Source organism: Hirundo rustica, chromosome 6 (assembly GCF_015227805.2).
Source record: "Hirundo rustica isolate bHirRus1 chromosome 6, bHirRus1.pri.v3, whole genome shotgun sequence".
Taxonomy (NCBI): Eukaryota; Metazoa; Chordata; class Aves; order Passeriformes; family Hirundinidae; genus Hirundo; species Hirundo rustica.
In genome coordinates this window covers 55,233,323-55,257,673 of record NC_053455.1, presented here as the reverse complement: position 1 = coordinate 55,257,673, position 24,351 = coordinate 55,233,323, and the positions used below count along the sequence as shown (strand labels likewise).

The 24,351-nt window shown below is 39.4% G+C and overlaps 2 protein-coding genes across 3 annotated transcripts in view; one reads left to right on the top strand and one right to left on the bottom strand.

The window, feature by feature from the left end:
- ELP4 (elongator acetyltransferase complex subunit 4) overlaps positions 1 to 18,179 on the bottom strand; it is a 135,448-nt gene extending 117,269 nt beyond the window's left edge. Inside the window, exons 1-3 of the mRNA XM_040068473.2 lie at positions 18,026 to 18,179; positions 12,731 to 12,766; positions 4,047 to 4,168 (exon numbers count right to left, since the gene is read on the bottom strand). Of these exons, the coding sequence (XP_039924407.1) occupies positions 4,047 to 4,168; positions 12,731 to 12,766; positions 18,026 to 18,179 (312 nt within the window). The remainder of the gene's footprint in view (positions 1 to 4,046; positions 4,169 to 12,730; positions 12,767 to 18,025) is intronic.
- A 115-nt stretch (positions 18,180 to 18,294) lies between these two features.
- IMMP1L (inner mitochondrial membrane peptidase subunit 1) overlaps positions 18,295 to 24,351 on the top strand; it is a 34,794-nt gene continuing 28,737 nt past the window's right edge. The window contains exon 1 of one of the 2 annotated variants that reach the window (XM_040067004.1): positions 18,295 to 18,332. The gene's annotated coding sequence lies outside the window, so the exon portion shown is untranslated. The remainder of the gene's footprint in view (positions 18,333 to 24,351) is intronic. The other variant, XM_040067005.2, reaches the window with a different exon arrangement.

The window sequence follows — 24,351 nt, the reverse complement described above, 5'->3', positions numbered from 1 at the left end:
TCACTGTGACACCCTTTATCCTCTCTTCTTGTAAGAAAGCCTCCAAAAGGCAATCCCAGCTGAGTGCAGAAGTATCCCATAATAAAATCCCCACTTGAAAACAGAAATTCCATTGAAAGGCAACAATCAAACACAGCACTAAACTTTTATACAGGAGATGACAAGACAGTTCTAGAAAGCAGCTCTGGGCCTCCCACTCTCCCACCTCAGGCTACCACGCACCAAATGGAATGGTCACTGATACAGCACTGGGCAGGGTCCCATAGGTTAAATGCAGTGCCACAGGGGATGCTGGCTTGTTTTCCAGCACAATAATGACCTGTAAGTCTTCCTTACAAGACAAATCACAGAATCAGAATGTCTTGTGTTAGAAGGGACCTTAACCCCCCTGCCATGAGACACCTTCCACTGGAGCATGCTCCTCAAGAGCCCCATCCAGCCTGGCTTTGAACAGTTCCAGAGATGGGGCAGCCACAGCTTCTCTGGGCAGCCTGTGCCAGGGCCTCAGTACCTTCAAAAGGAAGAATTTCTTCCCAATATCCAATTTAAGTCCACCCTCTGTCAATTTACCCCTTGTTCTGTTACTACACTGCCCTTGTGAAAAGTCCCTCTCTCCAGCTCTCTCATAGCCGCTTTAGGCACAGGAAAGCTGCTGGAATGTCCCCCAGACCCTTCTCTTCTCCAGGCTGAATAACCTCAACTGTCAGCCTGTCTTCACAGGAGAGGTGCTCCAGCCCTCTGAGCATCTTTGTGGTCTCCTCTGGACTCGATCCAGCAGGTGTGTGCCCTTTTTGTGTTGGGTGCCCCAGAGCTGGATGCAGAGCTCCAGGTGGGATCTCCCCAGGGCAGAGCAGAGGGGCAGGATCCCCTCCCTTGCCCTGCTGCCCACGGGGCTCTGGATGCAGCCCAGGGCACATTTGGCTTTCTGGGCTCTGAGTTCACATTGCTGGGTCCTGTTGAGCTTCCTGTCAACCAACACCCTCGATTCCTTCTCCTCGGGGCTGCTCTCAATCCATTCCCAGCCCAGCCCGTGTTAGTGCTGGGCATTGCCCCAGCCCAGGTGCGGGACCTTGCTCTTGGCCCTGCTGAACTCTGTGAGGTTCTCCTGAGCCTCTCCAGGCTGTCAGTGTCCCTCTAGATGGAATCCCTGCTCTCCGGAGTGCCCATTGCAGCAAACAGCTTGGTGTCCTCCGTCCCACTTTGCACAGGCTCCACAGGAAAAGCCACCTAACAGAGCAATCTTTATTGTCAAGGTAAGCTATAAATAATCCATTTTTCCTCATTAAAATTTGTGATAATCAGTTCTACCACCCAACCTAAGTAAAATAATCAGGAATAAAGGTAAAGAAATTCTTTTATAGGCAGTTTAGGCAGTTGTAGAATTTTAATGCTGAACCTGAAGTAATTTTACTATTAAATCAATTTTTCATTTACCAATGCAAGCAGTTTTATTTTATGATCAGTCACAGAAGTTACCATATAATTTCTTATATTATATACTCTTCCCAGTATTTATGCCTTTAGAGTAAAAAGTTGCCCTTTTTTTGAAGAATATAGAGTGAACAGAAATGCTCTCAAATGTTTAAAATACTTTCTCAAAACCAGCATGTATATAGTTCTGTAGGTTTTACCAGAGGTGTATAATTTTTCAGCATTACATCTTAATGCCAGTTTCCTGAAGGAGCTTTGACTACAAAAGGCATGAATATATTTTCAAAGGATGATGGATAAATTGGTGGGTGGTAATATAATATATCTTAGGCAGCTGATCAGGGCTTTTTATCCTCTGCCTGTCTTTTAGTTATACACAATTTCAAGATAATTATGGTCTATAAGAATGTCTTTCCCCCTTCCTACTACCAGCAATATTTGTCTTGGTTATAGGTTCAAGAAACTTCCAATCACATCACAAAATTGGAATAGGGCAATTATGGCATCTCAGCAGAGAGCTGAATACGCAAATAGACTGACCACACAATATGGATATTTAATATGAACACAGTACGGACAGTTAATGAACTGCCCCTACGAAATACAACAGCTAATTAGATACTTGCTATGGAATAGATTGAATCCATACTTGAATTTTACAAAATAAAACCCAAGCATAACACGTAATTCAGGTTGATATCTACCACGGCTGTGTTACCTTTCCAGTAAAGAATACAGTCTAACCAGATACTGAAAATAAATTAATTACTAAACTCATTAAATAAGGCGTCATGTTATTGAATGGTCAGATATGCTATATTAAAATACCAACTCGGTTGAGTCATCCAAATCCCAAGCAGTTCATTTTTATGACAGGAGAGGTCTTCTTGAAGCACCTGAAGGTGAGGGTTACTTCACTGACACAATACAAATCAGAGAAATTAACTCTACTGTGCCTTGTTGGCTAAACGAAGGAAGAGTTGAATAGCCAAGGTGAGAGTACTCAGCACAGACAAGAATATTGTTGGATACACAAGGACACAAAGGGAGGAAGAAATCAAAGTAAGATTATGTTTTCCTTGACCTTCCTGCATCAATGTTATCCCTCCATTTATAGTCTCTTATAGTAGCACCACCATGGAGTTACAACAGAGGAATGCACCATTCCTGCCTAGTGTCTACCCCTGAGAATGAAGAAGGAAGATTATTCCACATCAGACAACAGAGCTGGATAAGGCAAATCAAACTAACAGACCCCAAACTCAAAGTGGTACAAGATGTACGGCAGAGGTATGTAACAATGTCTGTTGAGTATCACATAAATGCAGAAAGGAGCAAGAAAAAATATGACAAGCTACGAACAACTGAATCAAAGGTGAATGAAAGAAAAGTAGAATGCATGTTAGCTACTCCATTTTAAGAAAATTTAATGCAATGCAATAAAACTACTAATTTGGATAATTCAATCTCAATGAGAAAAACAGGGAGTCAATACTTGTATCATCAGGGAGTCAACACTTGATTATCAGTTATTTAAACGCACTTAATTAAAAAAACCAGCACATTCTTCTGTAATTCATACTTGAAAATCAAATTTTAACCTATTTGTTTAACCTTTATTCTAAACCACAAGTGAGAAAAAACGTCACCCTTAAATGAACTTCCTTTAGGTTCAAGATCATTAAAAAATGATTTTTCACAACCACAATAATTTTCTTTCATTAAGAATATACTTTTTTCTGAATACTGAAGATAATATTCAGTAGGTAAGGCATAGAATTTACCATCCCTAGGTAGGAAAACAGAAGAGTAATCATTTTGTCCAGAAATAGTCTCTGAAGACACTTAAAGAAATAGCCAGACTTCACTTGATGCAGAAGTAATCAGTAAATTATATGTTACTTCTGATATTAGGAAAACGCAGCCTTAGAAAGACATAAAATATTTAATGAAATTTTGTAAGATTATCCCCACACTTCAGCATTTTTGCACTGTTGATCAGGCTTTTTCTCTTATGTAATTTTCTCATAACCGAAACTATCAGTGTTTGATTGGGAGTCCACGGAAGTCTGAAGGGATCCTTTCTGTATGACCTGATGCAAAGCTGACCATGTTCCCTAGCACAAAAAAAGAGTCAGAATGAAATGTAAGCGTAAAGGAAATCATAAAGATGTTAAATGATGTTTTTATTTTCTACAGGAAACTACAATAAATATCCACACAAACTGTACACTGTTTCTACAACATACTGGAAGCAGTTTAACTACTCTTCCTCCTGGGCAGGAGGAAACTGTAAGCAGTTGGGTTTACTGAAACCATTCCACTAAGCCAGCCAGGCTGTCTGCTTTTCATCCATAACCAAAATAAAGAACAAACAGGTTCCGAGCCCCATTTGGCCTTGGGAAGATCTCACTCCATTGTCCATAGATGGGTGGTAGGGACCTGAATTTAATTCCCAAATCTGGCTAGAGTCACTACTCGTGTACTTCCCAACACATTCTTATGAACCATCAAGATTAATGCATTTGTTCCTACACAATTTACACACTTCAAAATGCCTTTAATTCATCAAGAGATTACAGGTTTACTTATGAAAAGCAATGGGTCTTACTTACCTTCAAAATGTTGTCAGGATGCTCTTTGGCAGAAGCAACAAACAGGTCATGTCCACAGACAATTCCCTCTGCGAGGAAGTACTTGAACAACAAATTGGAGTAAAGGTTGTATTTATCCTCCTCTGTGAAAACAAGAATGGTTGGATTTTTTTTTTTTGTTAGATAAATTGCCCACCTGTAGGTTCACAATACTGTTAAAAGCCTCTTTGGGTCTGTCTCCTGGAGTATGTAATGTACAACAGAAATCAAAGGTAAAATAGGACTCCAAAGCTTTTAAAATAATGCTTGATATTAGAAATACTGTATTTCTAATTTTTCAAGACAGAGGAAGAGTTCTCAATCAGGCATTCGATTCTAAGATATGGATAGGATACAACAAGAATGCTGTATTCCTTAGAATAGGCTTCCCATAAGTATCAACCAAGATGGCTGAATTTATAAATTAATGGAAAGGGGTTCCTTAATTTAGGAGAACTATGTTATATTGACATTCTTAGTGCTTAAAACTTACTTAAAATATTGGCAAGCTAAATCTATACAGAGGTAACATTCAGAATAGAGACATTCTTATGTCTGCACTTCTTCCGAAGTTGGGAAAACAACAAAAAACAAATGGATATACTGAAGAAACCAAACAATTAGCAATGCTGTTTTTGAAACCTAACCAGAGCAAAATCAGAACAAATTCAAAAGTCTCGTGAATTTACAGTTTAAGCAGTGAGACAATACTTGTCAGCAGACATTGTGAACACTGGCCCACTGAAATGAAAATACAAACTCTGACTTCAGAAAGACCAGCATTTCCTTCAGCTTCCCTGGTGCAGGTTAAGTGTCAGAAATTACCAGAATTAGGAAGTCTTAATGGACTCATACAATTAAAACTTCGCATAACTTCAAGCTATGGGAAGTAGATGCGTGCATAACAACTGAAATCTGAACCATCTCTGATGTTCTTTATTTGTAGGAAATACCAACAACAGCAGTGTTAATGCTTTTTATGGCTCTTTTGGGAGAAAAGTAAACGTGCTATGTTAGCTTTCAGTTTTTCATCTCTTAATCTGGCAGCTGGAAGACAACACACAGGGATATTGAGGCAGAAAAATACAGAGAGATATTTCTGTATACAGAACCGACAAGACTCAATCTATTCTTTGTGTGACTTGGAAAATATTTCCTAACTACACATATGAAAGAGCAAAATTTGAAAAAAAAGAAATGTAAAAAAGAGAAAACAAAGTTGCCATTCATATCCAACTTGCAAAAAACAGTAAGCAGGAAAAACTCTAACTTTGACATATTCCAGAATCAAATGAGTCAATTGGGTGAAGGAGAAAAGGCAAGAAGGAAAGTGTATATCCATAAAGGAAAAAGAAAACTAATAGCAATGGGGAAACTTGAGAAACAAATCACAGGAAAGTATTGTTGGACTGCTACACTTCCAATATCTTGCACATGCACTGATACTTTCAGTGCTTAGATTAACAATAAATTCGAACCACAAGTATTTAAAACTATTGGAAAAAACCCAGTTCTCCAAGAGATATTCCCCAACTTCCACGGGATATTAGGCAAAACAGAATTTATTTCCTGCTTTTTTAAATTTCATTTTTAAATTCAATATTTGGGATAGTAGAGTCACTAGAAGTTACTCTAAAGCAGTAGCTCAAAACAGAGAAAAATGTTTCATAATCCAGTCACTAAGACAGGAAGTTACATGAAACTGGATATCCAAATAAGCCAAAGGGAACTCAATAATTACAACCCACTTACTACTAGTACTAGCCTCTCTACAGTTTGTTGTAGAGGCTTAGGATTTTAAGAATTTGGACTGTATTAATAGAACTTACCTTTGATACCGCTGACCTGCTCAGGAGGTCTGCTTAACCTTCAATGTACTTGCAATAACACATTCTTCTTTTTTTTTTTTTTTTTTTAAATAATGGTCTTGTGACAAATATGGACAGCTCTGAATCATAAAGACCACAGGACTGACAAAAGCTTACTGGTGACAGTACTGGGCTCCCTGTCAAAATTTCATCAGGATGGATTTCCAAAAGAATTACAAACTGCAATTTATTTGAGATTTTGGAGCTTTTAATTAAATATTAGATACAGTTTACTCTTGCATCCTTATAAAGCCATTAATAGTGTTACTGAAGAACTGCCTTCCTACTAACTCGGTGATGAGATTGAGGATGTAGATCCACATATGAGACTCAAGTGGACACATGACTCAGATAAAACTGAAACACTACCACTGCAGAAACAAAAGGCAGAACTGACACTACCTAAGGTGTTGAAGAAGTATTACAGTCATGTTTTGTAAATACAGTCTTTGTAGCCTGCTTAAATCTTAAACTGCTTCAAGTGGAAAATAAAACCCCTATGCTGTGTCCCTTATAACTGCAGTCCAGAACACAGACAGCTCCTGCCCCTCAAACATTGGCTCTCTCTAGTTATTCATGCTGTGGTTGCTTTATCACCAGTAATACATTATTCACAGTATATTGATTTCCGCGTGTTAATCTCCATCAAAGAAGCTCTCCATTTAAGAACCAATGACCTCTAGAAATCAAAGTGGCAGCATGAGATCTACATTTTTTAAAATTGTCTGAGGTACCTGGAAGAAGGCACCAAGGCTCCCCTGTACTTGCATCACTGCGGCAGATGTCACTGGAGGGAGACAATTTTGTTACATCTCTCTCCCTTTGAACAAAAGAGGAAAAAGAACACTTGTCAGGTATTCTGGAAAGATCCCCAGCTGTAACATTTACATCATCCTTCCTGAATGAAAAAGCTCGGGTTCTCAGTCTTAATCCACAGGTTAAAGTTTACCCCCTTCACCATCTGAGGCACAGATATACTGAGTTGATATGTACTTAACTGACATTAAATGGAATATAAGAAAATACATCACTTATCCAAGTGTTTTATGGCTTGAGTCTGTGTGTAACAACTATATAGACAGTCTTTCTGGATCATCATTTTTGATAATTATTCCTTAGAAAGTAAAGAACATACTCAATTTTTTGTGCCAAACATAACATAAAAACTCCATAAACCATGGATAAATACAAGAAATCATAATTTGTGTTGGTGATTATTTAACTAAGCTAAGAAGAAATACGGCTGTAATAATTAAAAAGGATTTTTCTCAAATTTTATTTGAAATGCTGAAATGTTAAAACATGTTGTAGAAATAAAGCCACAAAGAACAGGGATATAAACCTTTTAACTGACTTATCAAAGATAATAATTAATTTTGTTGACTCACTGATTTATTTGTAATATAACAGGGCTAGAGAGGTTCTTACACTGCCATACCCTTCCTAAACATATTTTGGAAACCAACAAGGAATGTTCAAGTTAGCAAATTAAAAACACATTCAGTGTAAGGACACATAATTTTAACATAAGCCTTTCCTTTCGTCAATTGATTTTCATAAGAGTAAACTTACAGTAAAAAAAGTAAATTAAGAACTGGAGAGTGATCTAAATATAAACCACCTCATAGTCTCCTACAGTACTCTAAGGATTAGATGTGTCTCAGAAAGCCTTTACAAACAGTGTATCTGGAATTGTTAAAGTCAACGCATCTGTAAGAATCCTCAGTTCTTCAATTTGTCAGATAGAGGATGCTTTTTATTGATTCATTTCTAGGTCACTAAACTTTCGTGGTATTCAAAAGATCTAAAGTGCATCCATATGGGGCTTTTCTGATAGCATCCATTGTACCTTGGTTTCAATAGTTACTATTCAAAACCAAGGGAGTACAGCTTTCTTCTTGTAAATAAACAAACAAATCATTTAGCACAGGTACTTCAGCAGCTCACTGATTACTTTCATAGAATCCCAGAATGAAATATTTCTCTGATAATGCTTGGACTTAGCATTTGAATGGCTAGGATGAATTTTCAACTGTTACTTTTATGTTTCCAAACTCCTCCACATCCAAAAGATCTACCTTCACTCAGTACTTGTAGGAACTGACACTTCAGACCATTTCAGTCAACAGTTTAGACAAGCCTGGCCCAAATCTTTAGTCTCAGCCTCCACACTAAAGAGCTGCCCCCTCAGCAGCCTTCATTGTGAACTTCACTTCCAGCTACTAAGGCACAAAAACAAATAAGACTCTTGCAGCTGCAGCCTCTTTTCTGGGTCCAGTCACTGCAAGTCACAAGGCACTGTGGAGCTTTCTCCGATTCTTTTGGAACAAAGAGTGTTCTCCAGCTAAGTAGCAGGTGAGTAATTAGCGAAGCGTGAAACCATACAAGGAAAAGAGATTATTTACCTAGAAGTTATGCATATTGTCTCCAGGACAAAAGCTCTTCTGATCCTACAGATAAGGACATAAATAAAATAGTCTATTGTGATGGCTATCCATTGGTCTCTTTCCAGATGAGTGTGCTTTCATGGCTGAAACAGTCATGGAGAAAGAGCAGTATTGTCACTATGAGCGCAGTGAATTCCAACATATAACCTTGCTGAACACTAAGGATAAAGACCAATTCCTATTTATGGGTCTTTTCAGCACTGCACTGTATAGACCATCAAATATAGAAGGGACATTCTCGACACCTTTGCGCACTGTCTGCAGCTACTACTCAAAGGAATTTGTGGGTCGTAGAATTAGGTATAGAATCTTAAGGCTTCTCTCTAGGGCACAGAAAACAGAAGGGAGCAGATTTGCACGAGGCACTGCAAAAACACAATTTATTTAAAAATTAAGGAAACAAATCTAATTATAGAAATTGATATGTAACCATGTGACTTTAAGGAAAAACTCCCTCTGCACAGAGGCATTCATGTTCCAAGAGAGAGATGAAGAATAAGCACTAGAACTGGAAGAGGAATAAAAAGTCAGGAACAAAATCCATTGTAAGGTAACAAATATCATATCTATAAATACTGTATTTATAATACTTGACTTTCAAACTTCACTATATTAAACAGCATGAAGGTCTTTGAAAAACTCCAGTGGTCATTTGTAGTATAATTGCTTAAAAGTATGAGATCTGTAAGAGGAAAGAATAAGCCTGCAACAATGTAATGTGCAGATGGCATATCTTTTTTTTTTCTCTACAAAGTCTAGACAGGTTGCCCTAAAGCTGCCAAAAGCCTGTCACAGCCTATCAGAATTGATAATTTTTTTACCAGGTAGATGGGTCTACATTGTGGTCCTGTGACCTAAGGTGTGTCTTTCTCTAGATATGAAACATCTCTCTAAATAGCTGCAGGTTATAAAATGAGATTATTTTAATAATCTGAAATTCCATTTAAAAGATACTTTTTTAATGTCCACATTTACTAAGCTTGAGGGGATATACTTTGTGTCACTTGCATTTAATTAGCACATGCCAAACCAGAGTTGTCAAACATATAAGTTACAATTTTTGGCATTTGGCCATACTTCAGGAAGGTGAATTCTGCTAACTGGTATTTTGTTGAATTATATGTAGCAAATCACCATTTTGTACCTCTCTTGAGATAATCTTTTTCAGCTTTAAAAAGATGATAAATTCAATTATATTGACAAGTGAAGAGGGCTCTTACCAGTCAGGTTAAATAACATGCCTAACAAAAATAATAGTAGCTAATGAAAGTAGCTGAAATTGCTTCAAGGCTTGGAATGTACAAGTATAGACCTGTTTCCCACCAGACAACTTTAACGTTTAATAACTGACCTCAGCTACCAACAAAACCCCTCCTACCGATAATCTTTAAAATGTTTAGCTGTCGGTGAATTTGTCAAAACTAGGGCTTTTAAAGGTAAGCAAGAATAGGTTCTTACAGGGTGCCCAGGACACACCTAGTGAGGGTGCTGTAGCTCACTATGCAGAAGGTGTTATATAAACAAAGCTTACATTTAAAAACAAAATAACATCCTCCTGCAAACTCCTCCTGGGCTGGCAAAAACACACATGCAACAGCTTGAAGTACATTGGAGCGGAGAGAGGAAGGAGTGAGCTTATTCTACTTGTTTGTTTTGAAAAGGGAGACTCTTCTGGGAAGCTGATCTTCTGCAGCAGGTTCAGATAAAATCACAAACTTGTGGTCTCACAATAATACTGAACAAGCTGCTTTGATGGGGTTCCACATCAGAATGCTTCTTAGAAAGCCAATACTGTAAGATTTTTTTTAAACTAAAGTACTAGTTAAAATCCCAATTCTTGTTAGAGGAACAAACCCCAGGAAGTTTCAAGCTGCTCTGGTAGGTAGGGTCTTCCATGAGAATACCATGTGCTTCGACTCTCTAATTTTCATATAATTAAAACACTGTCAAAAGAATATATGATGGAATTAAGTTCAACTGAAAATCACAGTGCTCTTTATTATGAATTGAGTTAAAAAACTTGTACACTTATATTTTAAACAGTATTTTACAGTCTTATCAAGTAACCTGTGCCATTGCTACATCTTCAGAACACAACAGTTAAAATAAATATTTTAATACCCTGAAATCTACTATTATTTGGTTAAATTAACCAAGATAATGCATCAAATAATGAAGATGAGCATTTAATTTGCAAAGGGAGCTAAGCTAAAAGTAATGTAATTTATTCTCGCCTTAGAGACTGTTGAAGGAAGGAGGAAGAATTTAACCTTTTTATAACACTTGGAGTACAACACAGAAAGATCTTCCTAGGAGGTTTATCACTGACAGCTTCAATCCTGATGATATTAAGCTTGCCTAGACTAATCTCATGACAGAATTTCTTGGTATGTTGACAGGATAATCTAACAATGCCATTACAATGTTATCCGCACCAACTTTAAAAATTAGTCTCAAAATTTTTAGACTAATGAGTCATGAATAAATATAGTTCCTGCTTTAAGACTTTTTGTATATAATTATATGTTTCAAAATAACATATGGTAAGCCTCATTTGGGAAAAAAAATAGTTCCCAGATCTAAAAGAGAAATTTTCATTTGGGTATCTGCAAGTACACAACCGACATAGGGGATAAGCAAATTAAACCTACCGCTGAGTATGGCCAGATATGTACTCAGAGGAAACAAAGTTCAGGTAAAAATCCTTTCAAGAACAATCTTCCATCGAACCATCAGCATCCACATGACTGTTCTCCACATCCACAACACCCTGTGGTGAAATGCTGCACTACTTCTTTCAATTAATGACAATTTTCCTGCTATCAGGTTCATTGGATTCCACCCACTCTGTCTACTGGAAGGAGTAGTGAATACTGTAATGGAAAGACAAAATTAATCTAGCCTCACAATCTCTGATTTATGTAAATTATAATAGGTTGTTTTTGTTTTTTTTTTTCTTCTTCCTTTACCACAGCAAGATAGCAGCTCTTCTCAAACTGAAAATGGTTAGAATTAGGTAACATCGGTTATTTTTTCTGGCAAGCAACTATTCAAATTATTTAATCTGAACCACACCATAAATAAATTTATATACTTTTTGTAAAAATCAACATTTTTCTAAAACCCAGTGACACATTAACAACTGGAAATAACAAGCCAGAATGAGAGCAATTACATTGCTCACTGGCAAACAGAAAATTTTATTTAGTCTCTAGTGCAGGTTACATGAGCCCTATACCAACAAAAAGTAACATGCTGTAATTCCAATAATGGCTAAAAGAGATTTCAAATAAATTTTCCCCAAATCTCACTGTTCGGTTCTTTAGTGTTAAGACCAATTTTTTGAATTGTAACAATTCAAAATATGCAACCAAAATTCTAGATACAAATTCAGTTCCCCAAGCAATGGTTGTCTTTCCACAGGTAAAGTAAACACAGATAAAATATTGGGACCACAATGTTTTCATCCCTTTTAGAAGATGAATGAAAATTACTGATTAAGTCTGTCTCAAGGCTGAAAAGCCACACTCTTAAAAGCTTCTATTGGTTTCTATCACTAGAGACAAACAGACTCTTAAAACACTACAGGCACAACTTCTTTGAAACCACCCAAATCACCCAGTCATGTGCCAGTCTGCTTTGACCCTCGGCAAGGCTGAAATCTGTTCTCAGTTATGAGAGTCATGAGATTCAAGTGCCCCTTCAAGGTGGAAATTAACAAAAGAATTCTTAATTTTTCTGGTTTTGCGTCAACTCAATCAAACAGAAAAGAAGGCTGGACATCTCAGCTGCAATGGAGACATGGTCCCAGAGAGTTGCACTGTGGTCTGTAAAGGGAATTCTGGCGTAACCTGTTTAATCATCTCGGTGTGCCTCATCCACACATTGACAGAAAGCAGGCTTCCATCACCTTGCTCTCAGCTGATTCTGGCAACCAAAAGATTGAAAGGTTCTGCACTGGATGTCTTCCTCAGATAGCCAAAGTTAAACAAACCCCTTTTTCATGATACACAGTTTGAACCTAACAGCACTTCACAAAATCTTAACTAATTTGTCTACTTTGCTAGTAAGTCCTGAAATGTGCTAAACGCCCTGTTTTCAAACAGAATTCTGGGGTATCCTTCATGTGTGCTCAAGCCTGTCTAAAATTAAGGTTTTGATTCACCTCCAGTACACCTTGAGATAGACAACAGTCCATTCTGAAGGCTACACAAAGTGAAAGAATCTGAGAGTTATACTTTCTTAAAGTCTGACTTCAAAAAACAGTGTAAAGAGAGGCTGTTTAATGAATACATTAAAGAGTGAAACGCTTCAGAATATGGCTTTAAGTATCTATATATTCTATACTAACCAATAAGAAGAAGGGTTCCAACAGCTACGCCTCCACCTGGAAACAAAACAAAATGAAGAATAAAGTAAGACTACATTTTAATACTATGTTAGAGAACAATTAACTTTTCTTAGTTTATAAGTCAAAGAAAGGTGATAACGGGGAATTTAAAAATATAAAAGTGAACAACATTTTAATTACCTTTGCAATACTTACTACAATTCTCTATTATGAAATAATTATACATTACATGTAATTATATACTGCACATTACAATTACTTTCACAATATACTGTACTATCATCATTGTGGTAAAAAGATCCTGCAGAGCTCTACGCAACCACGCTCAAGTACTACAGCGGTGATGTACGGTCTGAGCCAGCAGATTTTTACTGGGATGACTCAAGTGAGTAAACATTCACCAAACTGAATTAATATTAATCACTGTCAAGTGATATTCCTTTGTATCAAGAAGGATGTAAGTTAAGTGACCTACTAAGGTTTTAGTAGATTTTAGCAAATTCCCACCCAAGTCTTTGAGGCAAAATCCTGGCTCCACTGCTTATCTTACTGCTGAGAACTGACAAGGCAGCAAGACTTTCACCCACTGAAACCTGGACTGAGAGATCATAAACATCACAGCACACACTGTGAAAAATATCCACTATTGAAGACATTAAAGTCCCTTATAGTAGGTCTTGCACATAACTCCATGAATTCATTTACAAGGACATTGAAAGAAGAACTCGTTTTAGGGAAAGAGTAAACTGATTTATAATCTGAATTACAATAGTGGAATAACCTGAAATCAGATTTTTTTTTTAACAATTATATAAGACTGTGACAGGAAAGCTAAAAATCCCTGGAAGTGTTCAAATGGCCATATGCAACCAGCCTACTGAAGTGTTTTGCACGGAAACTGCAGGATGCTGTCTGCAATTTTGTAGTGATTTAAAAGCAAGTTAGGAGTAAACTAATTGATGAATCCCATCAGCCCAGTATGCAAAGCTCCAGAAGTCAATTCTGGACTGCACAGATGGGCTCCAGTGAACAGGATCTTTCATTTTATACATTTGCAAGAGCTCAATAAACTCCACTAGAAATTGATTCCAATATGAGTTGGATCAACTCCTTAATCTTCAGCTCTGCTAGTGGGAGTACAAATGCCTGCAGTATCTGAAATCTTGCTGTATACCCAGAAGGAAGAGAAAAAGCAAATTGCTCTCCCATAGGCCAAAAAGTGCTAATATTGTTGCATAGCAGGACCTGAATTAAAACCAGAACAGGATCACTTCGCCATCATGCCATGATGCACCACAATTCGAGCAGTACTTGGCAGTGAAAGTGTTTAGTCAGCTACTAATTTCACAGTTACATAGAAGCAGATGTTTCAAGCTAAACTCCTGAGTCAAGATGTACAAATGCCTCTACAGCAAGCTGATCAGGTGATCAATAATTTTCTAGATATTAAAAAAAAACCCCCAAACCCAACCAATTTTAACTGCTGTTTATCAGAAAGTTAGAATCATTAGTGAAATCCCCATGTTGTAAGCCAATGATTTTTGTTCCATTTATTTGCTCAGGAGATAAATGCAAATGAACCCAAAAGACGTACCACAGAGCAAAGCAAAAAAAAAAAAAAAAAAAAAAAAAAAAAAAAAAAAAAAAAAAAAAAAAAAAAAAAAAGACCAAAATCTGAAATCATACCAATGTTTGATACAAAGTATGCTTCCAATTTTGACTGCATTTAATTGTTCAGGGAGACAGAACACATGGGCTACTAAAAACAGTTGTTTAAAATGAACACATGCTCTATACAGCCCATAGTAAAGAAATGCTCCAAATGCTGAGATTTTACCAAATCCTAGGTTGACATAGAAAATATGATTAAAGCAGCCATAAGTAATGGCAAAAGGGACTTTAAAACCTTGGTTAGAAAGAAGTTCACTTGTAGCCACGACAGAAGTAGTGTCTCTTCTGCTTTTACAGTGAATTTGTTTGTCAAACAGTGCAGACAAAATTCTCTCAAGCTGTATTTTCAGATCACCAATGGTACTGTTTCTACAAGCCAGAGCTGTAACATATGTGCACATACCCTGGTTGCTAAAGGCAAACTCAGGTCAGAGCATTGTCTTTATGTTATCAGATGTAGTGAGTGGTTTGAACAAGTGTCTTCTATTAGAGGGAATGCAAAACTATTGCAGTTACCATGGTTATAGCCTCATATTACAACAAGCTACAATACTAGTAAATTAAACAAAAGACAGACAACAGGAAAAAATAGCAGGAATGCTGATGCAAAAGGAAGAGGCAAAATCTTTACGTTTCCCAAGAAAACTGCTGTGAACTTATTCTTCTTCCTGATTTCGCTATTCTGACTTTTCTTTGCCAGTATCTAAGGCAGTAGCATATATAAACATCTAAGCAAGCCTTGCAACTTTCCACATTGCTACTTACACAGAGAGATTTAAGATCTTATGAAGAGAAGCACAACAAAACATTCAATACCAGGCATGTGATGGTTGCATTACACAATAGTTGCAGGTCGTTGCAGAGATCTGTTCTGGCACACATCAGCCATATATGGCCCATAAACCTTGAAAGTAAACTTGAATATAAAGACTGGCAGTGCAGAGTGCCCTGATGGTAACACAGCATTTGAAATCCAGCATTTATCCACCACTTCTCTTCCAAAGGAAATTCACTCCTTTAGAGTGACCTACAACAATGCAACAATCAGACAGCAGCTGTAGGGTGAAACTCCTCCTCGGATTCTTTGCCTTTCCCTCTCTTCAGCAGCTCCTCATTAGAGCTGTGTGTGGTAACACCACGCTTTCCCTCACTCACTCACAAGCTGTACCTTTATGTCTGGCAAATAATTCTGTATCTGGATTACAGATTCTGAACAGAGTAAATGTTAAATTCAGGCCCAAGCCAGAGATCTACAAGACTGCCTAGTGACTGTTACAAACTATGTCTATGAAAATACCAGACTAAAAGAGTTCCTAGTAACTTCCATTGGGAATTTATTTAAAAAAAAAAAAAATGTCCTCAGTCCCTGGTGACAATAAAAATTAAACATTTTTACAGTCAATTATTTAACTGCTAGTGGGCAAGACAAAAGAAGAAAAGTACCAATATTCTTCCAGAAACACACAGAGAGCATTCTGCAACACATTCCTGAAGCATTTCCACACCCAGAAAAAGGACACAAAGCATAACAAGTCAACACTCACGGAGTCACCAGCACAGTGGGCTGCACCATCAGAGGCTCAGCCAGATGCTCAAAGGATGTTCCTCTTTACTCAGCACTCCCCAGAACACATCTGGAACATGAGGCCCAGATGACTTTGAGCCCCTCCATTCAAGAAAGAATAAAGATAAACTGAAGCGTGTCCAGGGAGGGGAATGAAAACGGGACAACTGATTCAAGAGAAGGTTTCCTGGCTGAAGGAAGTGGGCTTGTTCAGCCTGGAGAAGAGAGGAAAACCTGAAGACCCAAGAGAAGCCACTGCCACCCAGCTGAGCTCTTTACCGAGGTGCAGTGGGAGGGCAACAAGAACAAATGGGAGCTGAAACAGCAGTGGATATAAGGAAAAAGGAAATTCCCTACAGAAATAATTAAGCATTGGACTGGGTTATCCTGAGGTGCTGCAAAATCTCTGCCATTGCAAATTTTCAAGATTCCACCGGACAAAGCCCTGAGGAATCAGCTCTGAAGTCAGAGTTGAGTCTGCTTTAAGGATGCAGAATGTAAATCCTTGAGGTCCCTCCTCAGTCTCCAAAATCAGTGATTCTGTACAGGTTCCCCAGCTGGAGGTGTGTTCCAACAATGCCTGGCATCAGTGGAAACGTTATTATAGTCAGCATGCTTAGCATGAGTCGTTCCTGGCCTACCCACTCAGCCTCCAAAAATCAGAGATTTAAGGGCTAGCAGGTTACCCAAGGTTTAACAAAGGAACATAGAGTCCAGGTTTTCAGAGATGCCACAACCAAAAAAAAAAACCATCCAAAAGCACTTTCCAAAGTTGCTGTTCCTAGAGGCAAGGAATTTCCTCAATGTTCAAGTATAAATATTAGTAAGCTCAGGAAATTATAAAATATTTAAAAGACAAGGAAAATGTAGAAGGGATCCTGGGTTTATTGGAAGTGTCCTCAGTTTCCATAACAAACCACTAATTGTGTTAGCAAGTGCTTAGAATTTTAGGAGACTGCCACCACGGGAGCTGTCTGCAACTTCTGAGCCATGCTGTGCAAAATCCACTGTTCCTAAAAGGGAATATGAACTGGAATATTCAATGCAAATCTGCTCTTCATGCCATTAAAAGGCTTCACAAATTACACTCAATGAAATATTTCTCTCTCAAAGCAGGAAGGGCTTCCTCTACAATGATCCTAATCCCTGATGAAAGTGCACACACATACAGACAAAATTATATTCAAGGTGCAAAAAGTCCTTTATACAATGGACACAACTTTTAAATTATCATTAATCACAGAGAGTATCTCTAGAGAGAAAAGTGGCATAATCTGTATACTCCAAGGATGAATGAACGAAGGTAAAATCAGGCCACTCTCACCTAGAAGTCCCATGTATGTACATTAAAGATGTGCTGCAAGTGTGTGAAGAGTTAGAGGATCACAGAGCCCTGGTGCACACAGATAAACCATGCTGCTTATATCAGAAAATGAGTAAGTTCCCAATCCTAGGGAAAGTGCCAGTTCACGACACGGATGATACAGCAATAGCCACAACAGATGAGTGCACAGGACCGTCTCAGACCCCAACAGCGACAGCAGGCAAAGGCAGATCCACAGACAGCAAAACCGGCGTCACACCGGTGTCATTTATCTAAGCGGGGCACTTTAATGATGTAGCTGTGGCGAGCAAGGCAGAAAAGACACACCGAGAATTCCAACAGCTGCCCCACCGGAGAACCCGAACTGCCCGACGTTCATGCAGCACAGAGGGCTTTCCAAGCCGAAACCCCCCCGGCCCTCCCTGTGACAGCGTGAAACGCGCCAGCAATGCGCCGCTAAGCCAATTTACGGAGCAGGTCTGCACTCCGGCAAGGCTGCTCAGCACACAGCCATCCGCTGCTCCGCAAGCTCAAGGCGGCAAACTCGTCTTGCCTCGCCCCGTCCTCCTTCCCCCTGCCGCCCTCTCCCCAACCCCCGGGACTGTGGGGAGGAAGGAAAAGCTTGCGGGAGCAGCCGCGGGGTTACGGGAGGCGAAGGGCAGGCAGGGCCTGGCACAGGGGACGGCGGCGGGGCGGAGGGGGCGCAGCACCGGGTCCCAGTCCCGCTCCCACCAACCTAGCACACAGTCCAGGGAGGGCAGCCCGCTGGAGAGCAGCAGCTGCCCGTGGCGCACCGAGGGCCGAGTGCCCGGGAGGGCGGGCGGCCGGAGACCGGCCCCGGGTCTGCGCTGGAAGCTGCTGCGGCCCCGCTCCCCGCCGGCCGCCGCCATGTCGGGGCCGGGCAGCCACCGCGGCCGGGTGCGCCGGGCCAGCGCTCCGCCAATGAGAGAGCGGCTCGGGGAAGCGTCGCCCAATGGGAGCCCACGTTGTTGGCACGTGCCGAGCCAGGGGGCGGGGAAGGGCTGAGGGGCCCGGCAGCGGAGGTGAGAGCGGGGTCGCGACACCGCGGGCACCGGCGGGGATCGGGGCTTGTCTGGGGCTGAGGGGGCCGGCACCGGGCACGGACCGGCGTGGGAGGGGCGGGGAGCGCGGTACGGGTGCTGTGGAGGGAACACCCCGCTTGTCCCGCGGGTGCCCGAAGTGTCTGTCGGGCCTGGCGTGCAGCGGGGCGTGAGCGGACGGGCTCGCCTGGCGCGGCATGAGCCCCTTCGAGAAGAGCCTAGGAGGGAGGAGTACTTGTAAAATGTCTTTACGTAACTGCGTGTATCATAATATGTTTGGGGTCCCTGCTTGTGTGTACATAGCTACGCACCTGTAGCAAGCGTATGGTTTAATGCCTTAACTTGGGAGCAAGATCTTGCATCCGCGTGATGGCCCTGGACCAAGACGTGTGATAGAAAAAGTTAAAAGACATTAAAATGCTTTGACAAATTCCAGTATGTTTGCTTTGTCAGTCAACGCTTTATGTTCTGGTACTCTGAAAGCAAGGAAAACCCCTATCAGTGTATAGAACAGCCACTATCACAAGTATTTTTATATTTGTTTTTCATCTGTTGGTGACTCAGATGCATCCCAAGCTGCTTGATGACACTTGTACGCAGCAGAATATAAAAACGAAGCCTTAATGCTATAATCCCTCACGCTCACTCTTTAATTCCAATGAATAATGTTTCCTGTTGTTCTAAGCCTGTGTTTTTGACACCTGTGGTTCTTGAGTCTCTTTTTAATTGAAGGGAAAAAATCCTCATGTTGAATATGAGCAGCATGAAAGAGCAACAATATGTGGGCAGTCTTGAACCTCAGGGTTTTTCATATTCAATTCAAGTTCAGGAGCATGAAACTTCAGTGTGATGTCTCCCCAGCTGGGGAAATAAAGTTCTTTTTGCATCTGGCCAAGCTTCTTCACATGCCAAGCAGTAGACAGTTCAAGATCTTTTATCAGGAATATCAAGAGGTAGTCTTAATGTTTTGTATTTTCTGCAAAACTGTGAAGTACTAAATAATGCATAATTTTAAGTGTAGATTATTGTTTAGTGAAAGTTAGAAGTATCTGTCTGTAGAGGAGAAAATTAAAGGAGATTGGAAACCATGGCAAGAAATAAATATAGCTGTTTAATTTCACTTCTGTAATATGTAAACAATGAGGTGTGAATATCTGGAACAGGAAAGGCCAACAAAATATAGACACAAAGCATAATTCACAAATCTTTTGAAAGGTTTGGGCATCTGTTTCTGTCAGTGGGATCCTGTGGTGTAAACTCTTAAGTGAAGAGGAAGCTGAAAAGTAGAAAGAGTTCTCCACTTTTAAAATATCTCAGTAACTCTGCCTTTTCTTACTGTGCTGTCATCCTGGAGCCCAAATCCCTGAACATTCAGGTGAGAGTGTTTGCAGGTGTGTGTAGTGCAACAATTGCAGAATATCTGTCGGAACACTTTGTTACAGAAGCTCGTAACCCAGTGGTAAGGATATCTTTAATAAGTCACTGCTTACCTGTCAGAAAGAGAATCAAGTGATAAACTGCATGTAAATAAACCCTATGATGGTTTTTTCCTGTTCCAGGCAGTACATTTTCTTTTCTTACTTCACTAACACAAAGTATTTCCTTTTTTTTTTTTTTTTTTTTTTTTTTTGAAATTAAAATACACTATTATAGGTTATCTTAACATCACGGGATAGGTGTGAACATACATCCAGGGCTGATCCCTCTCTTTTGTTCTTTCCTTTCTCATTACTTCTTGCCTAACATGTAAAGTTTTTTTTATACTTTTTTTAACCTCATTTTCCTCCAGGGCAATTAAAATTGGAGGCTAAATAATTTCTTTTTTTTCCCCTTCTCTTTCCTACTGGGAGCCCGCATAATTAAAGTATTTTGCAAATGGGAGTGCTTATGCCGTGCTCCTACCAGTTTTAGTGTTTCTTGGATAAACTGCACATTTACTGGAAATCTCAGTGGCTCAGGAGCTGATCCAGTGGGTCAGGATTGTGAAAGAGGAAGTCTCACTTCCTTCTCTCCTCTGTTTCCAATACAGAAACCCTGGTGCTTATCAGTTCCCTCCTTGAGCTGATGGAGCTCACTAACCTTACTTGGAACTATCGATTGATTTTCTTAATAGTTTTATTTTGTGCCATCCTGCTGAGCTGGTGCTGTATGGAAAAGGACAGGTACACACCATGGTGAGGGACAGCCCAGCCTCCCAGCTCTTGCTAGCTGTGAACTTTGTAGTTATTTCAGAATTCCATGGATTTTTACAATAAAGTGATGTCTTTCTTACAATTTTTTTTGTAGACATCCTTCCAAATATAGAGAAATGTAACACTGTAACTTACAGAGGAGAAACTGTTTCATATATAACAAAAATAATGGAGAAGTAGATACAACTTTTTCAGTAGGAGAACTGAACTTTTAAAATATGGCAGTAGTTCTGTTTGTGATGTTCATTTTTCCCCAGTCACATTTTAACCTGATGGCTGCAGTTAAAGTCCTACTGATTTAGAAAGGAGTGGAAATAAGCTATTTTTCAATAGGTGGGGTTTTTTTTTAGATTTTGACATTTTAAAACAATAAAGCTTTTCAGCTGCATATGTGCTTATGAAAATACTGCTTACAACATCTGACTTTACCTGTATTTCAGACTAATTTCAGAGAAGGAACTAATTTAATGGAGGTTTAATTTCATATCTATTTTTAGTTAATTATTTTAAATCACTGATGTTTCATTTTCAAGAATAACAATAATTTTTTCACTCTTTTTGAATGATACTGAGGGCTTGCTTATATTCACGTGTCCAGTTTTGAAAAGGTGAATTTTCATTCATAGCAGATCCCACTAGGTTCTGCTGTCTGGCAGAAAGCAAGACAGCAGGAATTGTAATTCTAGACATTACCTTAATCCTCAAATGCACATGATGAGGTAGGTAAGTCCTACCATTCTTGCTCTAGGGGTGGAATGGAAATGCAGAGAAGCTATGGAACATGGAAATGATTTCCAGTGCTCAGGAAGTGTCTTAGGAAGTTACTTCTTGTCAGCTGAGCTATGGCAATGGACAGTGGTCATTCTCAGATCATTGGAGAATGGAGATGTTGAAACATTTTTGTATATTTTGGGATGTCTTAAACTGTAGAATAATCAACTTTCCTTCCTTGCAGCTCACATGTTGTCACGTAGGCCTGGTTAAATGGGGATGTCAGTTTTAGCTGCAAATCCTAACTGTGCTATGGAGAAATCAAGTTCTCTGTTTTCCTCTTCTTGCAAACTTGCTTGTCCAATTCAGCTACTTGTCTGTGTGAAATGCAGATTCTAAGATGGATTAAGAGGATTTGTGGTGAAAATTACCTAAGGGAAAAGAAAAAAATGAAGGGAATACAATGGTGAGCGAAAGAGCAAGCAGAACATTTAGGAAAAGGTGATGCTTGGAATTTGATCTGCAAATCTTCTCTTGATCTGTTTCTCTTCAAAAGCTGTAGCCTACAGGTTTGGGAAAAATCCTGGTGTCCCCAAAATAGCAGCCCTTAAAGTGTGCTTTGGATATTTGTGGTTGATGCGAGGAAGCACAGTTGTCGTGGCCTCTCTTTACCATGTGGGCTGCCCGTGTAGGCTCGTAGGGCCCCCAGTTCACACCAGCAGCTTTGTGTGGTGTTACTGATTTTCAGATAAATGATTTTGCTAGGTTTTCATTCTGCTGCATAAGATTCATGTATGCTCTTGTCAAATGCTGCTCATTTTGGAATAAAACCAAAACCAGCCCATTTTATTTTAAACCCGTGCGTCTGGCCAAGCAGTTTAGAGTGATATTTTTCTGTCGGATTTACGCGTGGGATAGACAACCAGAAAACCACATCCTAGTGGTAGTTTTGATTCATAATCTTGTTAGTGTTTGCTGTTCCATTGCCCGGCTGCTTCGCTGATGAGTTGTGGAATGTGCTGGTATTAGACTGTACTGATTAAAGTTTTATAGTCACCAAATCAGATTAGCCACTGAGTCACCTGACCAGGCTGGGTTTGCAGTCATGTGACCCAGCGCCCTGCTGAGCTCCCGCTGGGAGCTGAAACAAGGTAGTTTGCTTTTGAGATGTTCTTAAGTATCTAACAGCATGGGTTGTGGATTATGGCTGCAAAGAAGATGGCTTCATTTTCCTGATCTTTGAACTAGCTAGAATGGGATAAGTTTGAAAGTGCAGGATCTTCAGGCCATGAGCCAACAACTGGAAAGAATGTTTAATCCTGGAAGCTCTGACACCAAAAGACCTATTTTTTTCAGTGTGAAAAAGCTTAAAGACTGCTTATCCAGTCAGTCAGTGGCAAACTAAAGAATTAGTTGGAGTGTTTAGGACTTGCCAGTTTTATGATATTATATAAAACATGATATGATCTTATTCAGAAAGCCTCTGGATGTTACCTAAATTCATCCTTGTGGTTATACTGAGCAACAGGAAAAAATTTAAACCTATGTCAAATTTAAACAGCTCTTTTGAAATAGAATTAAATTAGGAGCCGTGAGTTAAAGTAGTATGTGCTGAAGACGAGAAATTATTTAAAAAGTTACTTTATGTTTCTGTAATTTCAGAACTGTCCAGTATAATATTGCTGAAAGCTGCAAAACAGTAATCTTGAAAATGAATTGTGAGTTTAATTTAGCGTCTTAATAAGCATCATACAGATTAGTGCTGTATTTAACAGAGATTATTTTCTTTGTATTTCTCACACTTCCTGGTGAGACCCACAAACATGGAACCTCAGGTTTCCAGTGTACTGGCCAATGTTTTTTTTCTGGTTATTGTCTCCCACAGGTATTCCAGACAGGGATGTTTGATTTTTCAGCTACCACCAACTTTGACAGCACTCTGACCATCCACAGAGTGGGTCATGAACCAGGGTGTGCTGCAGTAAATAATTCTGTGGAGATGTGTAATTCTACCTGGGCTGAACACAGAGCCTTGCTTGCTCTTCAAAAAATTTGACTAGAATGGTAAAGTAATTAGGTAATTGAGGGGCAGATGAAGAAAATAGTAATTTTGGCCTTTAAGTAGTCAGGAAGTAAAATTTTGATTTTTCAGTGTGAGTAATAAAGTTGGATAAAAGACAAGTAAGCAATCTAGTAAAACTCATTGTAAAGCCAGATTCACAACTGGCTACTCAGGGAAACTTAACACTGTTTCAAATTTGGAATAATGTTTTGGTGAAAAAAACTATCAGGAGGCACTGAATATCTGGCTTTTTTTGTATCCAGGCTGTATTTTAGGAAACCATCGTCATTCTTTATATCAGTGGATTCTGCTTCTATCTCCTACACTGAGCCTGCCAATTCCATGCCAGAAGGGCTGTATTTCTGGGAATCCCATTTCAAGAGCATGTATCTGGGAGTAGGGCTGCCCTTTTCCCCCCCAGGTACTAAACAGCATTTTTAAATGAGATAATATACGTAAGAGGAATAAAAATGAATTAACATTTTATAACTGTAGATACTGAAACAGACAAAATGTTACCAAGGGCCTAGAAATAACAATGCTGTAACTGGTTACTGCAGAATAACTCAGTGTATTGCGAATGGAACACACCAGAGGTTGCGGGTGCCGCTGGAAATGTGAGCTTCACCAGTTCTTTCAAAGTCCTCTCTTGGGTTTGCCTGGAAAGAATAGATGTGAGTTATTTCATTGCAGTGCGGGGGTAATTCATCTGAGGTTTTAGCCCTAAGGTTTATTTGAATACCTGCGTCTCTTCAGTAGCCATGTTTTCAATATTTCTGTGATTTACAGCTGTGACTGTGTCCCTAGCAGAGGAAGAAAGGGAATGGAGCTTTTTTTAAAATTTTTTTAAAACACCCATCTCCTACATTTCTGAGAAAACTGTTGCACATTCTTGGAACCTTCCACCTTTTCTCGATTGTGCTTCCATTGCTCCAAAAAGTGTGAAACACTGTTTGATCTTAGTGTTCTCATGCTATTGCCAAGCCACAGTGATCTTTTAATACATTTTTTAACATTTCTGGCACAAAGGAACTGA